Raw genomic sequence first — 8,745 nt, forward strand, 5'->3', positions numbered from 1 at the left:
ATTATTGAGCTATTAACAGCTGCTTCAAGAAGTAGGTCTTCACAGTGTAAAGTGGCTAACTACAATAGAATTTTCAGTCTGCTATTTAGGAGCTGAAACTTCTGCCATTGAATTTTGCGCCCCGATAGTTTCAAGCTCAGGTAGACGAAAACTTGGTCACCGTAAAAAAACTATTTGTTCATTTAAAAACTTTTCTAATAAAAAATATTGAATTTATTAGAATTTATTAGATTAAATATAGAATTTAATCAAAATATAAAATATAAAACGCGAGTGAAATTATGCTTAAAAAACTGTCCATCAGTTTGTTGTTCTGTTTGTTCAACTTCTCAGGGACAGTGATCTGGTTTATTTCCTTCAGTTTTCCATTGTCCGAATAGGAAATATCCGACTGTGAGTCCGAGAATGACAGAGAAGAAGAGCCACATGTTGAATGTCATCACCACTAACATCAGAAGGTAGCTGATTGACGACTGGAGGAAGTGAAGGAAAGTCTGAATTAGATGTTCACCAGACAAATGATGCCTGGAACAAGGAAGAATGGAAACTATTTGCCTCAACACCCCCTCAACCCTCCCGCTCAAAGTCCATTAACATGTATTTTGCAAACTAATGCTTACCTTGTATATCAATTGAATATATTTTAGATGCTATACCCAGCTTATCAATCAGACAATTAAAAATGCTCAGGGGATGTAAAGTGCAATTTTACTACACGGCCGAGCTGACTAGTAAAAGTCTGCCTAGAGCCTGATCATTAAGCTGCCGAAATCTGACCACTCACGATCGAGCTAATGATTTTGTTCAGTACAAATGTACGTGTACGACTTGCACTATAGAGAAAGTAGTTAATTGTAGCTCTAGTGAGCAAAAACCTAAATTTTGTCCCCAAGCACACACTAAAGTGCAATGCGAAAAAGTTTTTCAAATAGTATTTGCCATGTGTTTGCGAGCACCAAAAATAGCAAAGAGTTCACATGATACTACACAAAGTCACAAAATTTTGCAATCTGTAAGGTGAATATGAGAAAAAGTACTGTTTAAAATCTCATAAAATAAGTGAATACGTTATTGAGGTTCGTCAGGTCTCTATTTTCATGGATTGACAATATGGGTATCTCAAAGAAAAAAAATTAAGAACGAGAGACGTTTTAAAAATGCACTAAAAATTGAGAGATATTTTAAAAACAAATTGCAAATTTTTCAAAACTAGCTAAATTCTGATCTTGGGGAAATTTTTTGTCTTGTTTAATACAATAATTGTGAGCCCCTCATCTTTCGTTAAAATGATTAAAAACTTCACTGCTTCAAAAAGAAACTAAGGATGGAACTATTATTTCCCACTTCTTTCACAAAGTATAAATTTGCCCTTCTATGTTACACCTGCTATGTTGCACTTCTCACCGTGGTGACTTGATTTTTTCACTAATGTTCGACTCTACTTATCCGTAGAGCTAGGACCCAGCCACACCATGTTCACTCAATTCATCATTCGGTTAGATTGTGCTCGTGGGTTCCAATAAAAATTACAAAAATTGATCTTACAGCGTTAAAGTTCTTCTTCAGTTGCTTTAAAATTTCCATATTTGGAGCTGAAACCAAAAGTTTATATTTGAGTATGAGCGATTTTCTTGTAAACAACATTTGATCTTGACAGAACAACACGATCGATGATTCACTGATGCGATAGAAAGTTATCGAAAGTGCTGTAAGAAAATGGGTGTCCTGTTTTTTCACCCCTATTCTTTTAACCCCCTATATTTTAACCCCGATTTTTTAACCCCTATATCATTTAACCCCTCAATTATTTAACCCCTATATTGTTTCACCCCGATTTTAAGCTTCCTATAATTGAGGATAATTAAGCCTCAATTATTTCTATTTTAATTAATGGAGATTAAAATCGGGGTGAAATGACTGAGGTGTGAACATGCTTTTCACACCTCAATCATTTCACCCCGATTTTAATCTGTAAATTCATGGATCATAATTGTCAGGGACATAGAGCAAACGACACAATAGTTTAATGCAAAACTATAACAATTAGCGAATTAGTTATCTCAACTAATCCTTAATGGGGCAATTAAAAGCAATTGAAAACTGGATTTAACTCAAGAACATTTCTTGTTTTATTGCATTTTGAATTCAGCATGATAACTGCCGACTTTGAGTTTACTATTCTTCAAAAAACAAAGAAATATTAGTTGTAGAGGGGCATGAGTTTTATGTTAAAAGATTAAATAAGTTTACCACTGCCTGGAATTGCTCAAAATATCAAAGTTACAAGTGCCGCGTTTCCGCTTTAACAAAAGATGACCAACTCATTCGCGTGAACGGTGAGCACAATCATAGTGCTTCGATTGGAAAGCCGGCCACACGAAAAGTTATAAAAGAGATTGAAGCCCTGAGTGAAAACCTAACACCCGCAGCAGCCGTAGCTTCCGCAATTTTACCAGTAACTGACGTTCTTTCGACCCAGTATGCGTTGCCGTCAAAACCAAATTTAATACAAACCTCGCAGCGCTTAAGAAAGGTTATACAAACAGTGTCAGTTCATGAGCCATCGGACCGGCATTTTGATATACCCGATAAGTTTCAAGAGTTTTTGCGGTATGACACCGGAAAAGATGACAACGAGCGTATTTTAGTTTTTGGCGATCCCCATATGACATCGGTTCTCGAAAGCTCCAAGTTTTGGCTTGGGGATGGAACGTTTAAACTATCGCCCAAAAACTTCTATCAAATATAACTTTTGACTAATTTACAAAAAGACGCTGCGGTGCAAAAATTAAACTTTTTGAATGCCTCATCCGGTCACAAATTCCCAAAGAAGAAGAAGTATGAGAATTTGAAAGGGAAAGTGCAAAACTTGATGCAAATTTACAGGGATGAAACTGATATCCATTTTTTCAGGTCTATTGCCAGTTTGACTTAGTTGTGTATTTATCGTGTATTTTATTATGTTTGTTTTTGTGTTAATTTAAATTCGAAATCCATCTTAATATTTTTGAGTTGGCGCCCTCCTTGCGTCCTCACGGAGTTACGTCGAAGCCTCATATCGTGACTCATTAGGGAATTTGATCCCGGGCGTTAACCCTATGATGGGACCCCTAATTGGGAACACAGTTTTGCAACATTTAGATATGAAGCTTGCACAGCGTAGCTGCTAGCAAAAATATCAATCTGGATTTCATTGGAAATTCTGTTAAATACACGGTTGAATTTTGTTTTGAATTGCTAATTTATGCCTGCTCAGAAAGTACGTTTTAAAATTTAGCTTTCATCCTTTCATTTGAAAAGTACCCGTTTTTCCGTCTTCTAGACTAGGACAGTTTTTGAACTTTTTTGATTCAAATCAAAGTGCAACATAAAAGAGGTCAGACTTGTCAAGTGTTCTTTTTCGATCAAAGGCATTGTTCTAAAAAGCAGTCTCGTCATTATTCTTTGATTTGAAACAAACGCAAGCTGTTCAATGCCGCACTCTTGAAGGTCAGTAGTTTTGTGTTATTTAAGTCCTTTGAACTTTAGCTTTGCTAATTGTTCTTTTGGATGCCGAAATAGATAAAAGATTTCGGTGTTAAACCGATTTCGGGGTGAATAAATTGCGGGGTTAAATGACTGAGGGGTGATTATATACGGGGTTAAATTATAGGGGGTTAAATAAATCGGGGTGAAAAGAAGTAGAATCAAGAAAATGACGGAATGTGTTAAATGATGGACTGGCGCTATAAGAAATATTTGCAAATGAACTGATCCAGGTGGAGGCCCTCGTTCAAAATTGCCCTTAATTAGACCATTTCATACTATAATTACGATCTTCAGACCCACCCAATCGATGATCACCCATGATCAGACCTTTGTTCGTTCAAAATTGTTGGCGCGTTCATGTTTTCGTTCAAAATTAGCAATAATCAGACTTAGGCCTAGTTCACAATATTGGCGCGTTTTTGCCTCGCTCAAGATTTTTGGTTGCGTTTTCGCCTCATAAAAATTTCTGGGGTCATGTTTGGCTCAACCAAAAAATTGGATACGTTGTTTTGGCTCGTTTAAAATTATCTATGATCAGACTCTGCCACGTTCAATCATTTTGCCTTTTTAGAACACCCATTGCAATTAATGCGGTAAAATTTACATTTCCTAATAATTGTGGTATTTAGCGTTGCATGCGGCGATTGCAGTGAAAAAACTCACCTATCAAAACCGCAAATCTTACACAAATTCAACGCTTAAATGCACCAAAAATCGTCGGAAAATTCACCGTTCTCAAGAGTTTTAAAAATACTCATGAGAATTGCGGTGAATGCGATGAAAAAAATTTTCAATTTACTTTGTTGAAGGGTAAATTCTAGTGCAAATCTAGAAAAGTGTGTCCTGTAGTAAACGTCAAGATTCATGAAAACACAGTCCCCGGCCAAAATTGTCCATGCCGATTTGACCTTTTTGCACGAGAGTTCCAAAATTATTATAGTGAATTGCAGATTTTCTTCAAAATGCTCAAAAATGCAATCTTCAAGGCTCCATTCCCATTAAGCGACCGGGATGGGGCTATATAGATATGAAAGTGCGCATACCGGGTTTGGGGGCAACTGTCACCAGATATGTCTTTACTTCCAGTGGGTTTCACTCTTGACATCAGTCGGGGCACCAGATCTCTGCCTGCCTTCAGTGCCTCGTATCCCACAGCGACGAAGCACCAGAAGAAACAGGACAACACCAGCTCTGGATTAGAAAACAAGAAAATAATTTGTGATGAGAATAATATTTATAACTAGTCAACATGGTTCGGCGATGTAATTAGATTTTCTTAAGCATTTTTGTCGAAATTGCTCAGGAACCGAATTTTTCAAGAATTTTTCAAACCAAGCAGTTTGATGCGTTGAAGGAATTGTTCGACAGTAACGAAATAAACCTACTTTCAAAGAACGTGTTTTCGACTTACAAGCCAATCGAAAGGGTTAGGAATAAGTTAAGTAGAGCCCACTTTTACAATGTATTAAGAGATAAAAGTAGAAATGATCTTCAAAAAGTGAAACTACTCAAAATTTAGGTACAAGTAAACGCTAGTAATGCACAAGTTTAAGTACAAAATTCAGACTTCAAAAGTTCAAGACATGTAGATATCAGCATTTTGTTGTTCATATGTATGTCTAGATTTTTTTAACGTCCGCTTGTGTTTCACCTTTTTGAAACTCGTTGCAGTTCTGTAAATAAGCTTCCGAAATTTTTTGCTTAAATATTTAAAATAATGAGCATACCCCAAGTTTTTGTTGTTTCCCAACGTTCCCATAGGATTGTGGCCCTCTTCCCAATGTAGAACTGAAATATATTAAAAATTTATCCAGAGAACATCAAGATCTTTTTACACGGATTCTTTGCCTTATAATTGGGCTTGCGTTTTTGACGTGCTCGACTATGTGTACCCCTACCCTCCCCTGCACCTAGATTTAATAGGTCTTTTTATAAATTTGACCTCAGGACTAGGGTGGAAAGCTGAACTATATGTATAAAAATTTATCACAAAGTTGAGAGAATTGGGAAAGTTGAAAACATTGATAAGAGGACAAAGTCAAGTATGTTGACATAATTGATGGAAACTGACTTCACCATTCTATCAAAATGGTAGTAAAGCCAAAATGGTAGTTTTATAGCCAGATAAGGCTAAGGAGCAATTTTCTGCTAATCATATCTCTTGAAATCAGTTAGTCTATGCATAGCTATTGCAGAATTGCTGAAATGGCGAATGATATATACCAATTGCTGATGCGTCTCTTTCAAACTGCTCAGGACAATTAAGTTCAATATTGATGTCAAACGTACAAAACAAAAATGTTAAAATAATAGCCTCTTAGAAAGATTGAATAAGCAAAATAAGTGTTAGCGAAAAAAAATTAATAGACTGATGAGGTTCGTTAAATTTTCGGCGCCAAGATAGAAACATCAGGTGATAAACTTGTGCCACGAACAAAATTGAACAATCTTATTCACTCAATTAAAAAAGATCAATCATTACAGTTTCCATACAATGACCATTTGCACTTGAATTTAAATTAAGTTCCAGAACCTTTTTCCTTTTTTTTTTAATTCAGCTGCCCATTGCATCTCTGATTAATACAGCCTGAATTATTACAGCTACAAAATTAGATAAGCGTTTCCAGAAGTTTCAACAGTAAATTAGACTTATCAAAAACATAAAACGAATTTCAGTTAAAGTTTGAGCAACGTAGGTTTAAATTATTTGCTGCAAAATTTCTGCTAAAATGTTTATATTGAATGATCTTGGTCTATTTACTTTGCTGTTAGGAAATCTAACATCGACGTCTTGTGCGAGCCTTGAAACGAACTGTTCAGGCGAATTTTGCTAATTGCTCTATGATTTATAAATACACCAATTCTAAAATTAATTTTGTACGGTAGAAGAGTATCGGTTTTGTCGTATTGTTTGGCTTTGAATAAAGTTCTCGTTTTAATAACGAGAAATTGAAACAAAACGCCGGCAAGTTAATAAATAAGTAAAAAAAATCAGCGGTTGTTAAAACTAAACAGAAAAAATTTTAGAAACATGCATAAAAATTCAAGAAGTATAATACGGAAACACTTACAATAAGACGTTCAGAATGGATAGAGAATTCAACTTGTTTCATGGTATGTCCTATAAGTAAATAGAATGTACTGACAAAACTGTTTGCCAACCCGAGCAGAGAGACTTTTATCATACATGAGAAGAAAGAGCTTTGGTAGGTTTCATAGGTTTAAAAATTAATTTAGAAAATTATTAAATCATTATTAAATTTGAAGTGTACCTGCATGAGATGGATGTCGGAATCCGTGTGATGGTCGTTCGTATCGACCTGATGATTCATTCCGCCCATATGAGCCATTTTGATCACTTTTTATGTTTTGCGTTCAAAAATCACACGAAAGAACAGTAATTATACGGTCAAGTTTACACGAACAGTAAAAGTGCAGTAAACTACACTAAAACTGCATAAATTTAAGTATTGTCGACGTCAGCTTTTTATAAACAACTTTATCTTCCACTTATTGTTATGTTTTGCAATAATTTAGCGAAGTCAGGCTTCAAAAACGAGTCTGAATTTGGTACAATAAATGTTTGCTTCAGAGCTCTTTTCGGCAAATTTTGTTCAAATTAATCCAAACAGCGGTCAATTGAAAGCAAAATGTCTGAAGTTTGAGCACTTTTTCAAATGATGAGACTGCACATTTTGTTCACGAATATAACGAGATGAACAGTGACGTCTTATTCGCTCGCCTTAAAAATGCGTCTAATTCGGTTTGAAGCCAACAAAGGCTGAGTTTGCACAAATGACTTTTTGTCTTTGGAAGTTTTCAGTCTATATAAAGATAAAGATGGTTCTTTAAATATCTAATTATAAAAGAAAAGTTGAAAAGTAGTCGAGATTGTGCTCCAAGTGCATAGTTGGTTTTGGATTCTGTCATCTTTGTCGGGGCGTGAGATTTGTACTGATACTTTTATTTGGCAGTTTTATTTGGGAACTTTATTCCAGCCAGGCTTTATTTGTTTCAATTTTTGTGAGGTCAAAATAACCATTTTGCAAAAATACAAAAACTAGTAGAATTGAAAAGTCCTTGCATAACTGAAACGAATCGTTAATAACAACTTTTCCATTTTTGTTTTCTCGAAGGAAAAACGGGGAACTTTTTTTAGAGCTCTTTGCGCTATAAGTGAGCTTAGGCGTGTCCAAAATTACAACAAAAAATCACGCACTTGAAAAACTCAGTATACACACATTGTGATTGATATCTAAAAGCGAATGACCTTTTCTGTTAAATTAAGCCAGACATGGTAGCTCCACGGTGTAAAGAGAGAAGTGTACAGAATATCAGCAAAAACACTAGCAGAAATAATCCATATTTATCTTCCAAAAAAGGCATCAAAAAATTCATATGCTCAGCAAGAAACGTGAAACGTCGCAACTGCTTCGGGCTGTTAAATCGTGGACACTTTCAAATTTTCATAAAAATCGCGTTTCTTGACTGTGCCGTCACAAAGGTAAAAAGTTGTTAACAAAGACCTTCTTAAGCGAGCGTGTTAAATTTTCGCAATTTAATGAGCAATAGGAAGCTATTGTTAGAATTGGCGGCAGACAATGATTTCGACGCAACGCAACCAATTATTTCGAAAGTTTAGATTTGAAAAAAAAAGATTTTCAATTTTTTTCTGGTTTTGAAAATTTCATAATTTTATCAGTTTTAGAGTTTTGAAAAACAGGCATAGTTTACGAGAGGAAACTGGGAACTGTGCATTCGCAACTAAAAATCCAACCTTAATCATTCTTATTCTTGGCATAAATGTCCACCAATTGACTCAAATATAGACACCCTTCAGAATATAAACAATAAACAACGAGGCTCGGTAATGTGCGATCGCACATAAGGTTCCGACCCAGCTCATCCACAATTTTGACATATCTCTCCAGCAAATGAAGAACAGATAGAAAAACCCTAAAATTCAAGTTTTTTTCAAAAAAACTTGAATGAAAAGTTAGCCTCCAACTCAAATAACTCAGTGGAGTAAAAAATGAAGCTTTAAATTACTGAGATATGCCAATTTTAAGAAAGCGAGTCAAGACGAACTGCAAAATCTAACAACAACAACAACAAACTTTAATTACATCAAAAACTTTATGTCCGTTTTAAAAACTAAAACTGAATAACAAAGTCATAATATACTCCGATAAAACTGAAACTAAACAAAATAACTTG

General features: G+C 35.2%; 1 protein-coding gene across 1 annotated transcript; it reads right to left on the reverse strand.

Moving 5' to 3' along the window:
- Positions 1 to 207: 207 nt before the first annotated feature.
- On the reverse strand, positions 208 to 7,266 carry LOC142345917 (protein SLC31A2-like). The gene is made up of 4 exons (XM_075398371.1): positions 6,801 to 7,266; positions 5,256 to 5,316; positions 4,572 to 4,719; positions 208 to 525 (listed from the first exon to the last, which is right to left on the reverse strand). The coding sequence occupies exons 1-4, from the start codon at positions 6,876 to 6,878 to the stop codon at positions 330 to 332; spliced, it is 483 nt and encodes a 160-aa protein (XP_075254486.1). The 5' UTR covers positions 6,879 to 7,266; the 3' UTR covers positions 208 to 329.
- Positions 7,267 to 8,745: the final 1,479 nt, after the last annotated feature.

Source organism: Convolutriloba macropyga, chromosome 1 (assembly GCF_964194025.1).
Source record: "Convolutriloba macropyga chromosome 1, txConMacr16.3, whole genome shotgun sequence".
In the NCBI taxonomy this organism is placed as follows: domain Eukaryota; kingdom Metazoa; phylum Xenacoelomorpha; order Acoela; family Convolutidae; genus Convolutriloba; species Convolutriloba macropyga.

Coding starts and splice junctions, on each gene's coding strand:
- LOC142345917 (XM_075398371.1), bottom strand. CDS start 6,878: ATGGCTCATATGGGCGGAATGAATCATCAGGTCGATACGAACGACCAT. Junction 5,317..6,800: donor CCGACATCCATCTCATGCAG/GTACACTTCAAA, acceptor AATATATTTCAG/TTCTACATTGGGAAGAGGGC. Junction 4,720..5,255: donor GGAAACAACAAAAACTTGGG/GTATGCTCATTA, acceptor TTTCTAATCCAG/AGCTGGTGTTGTCCTGTTTC.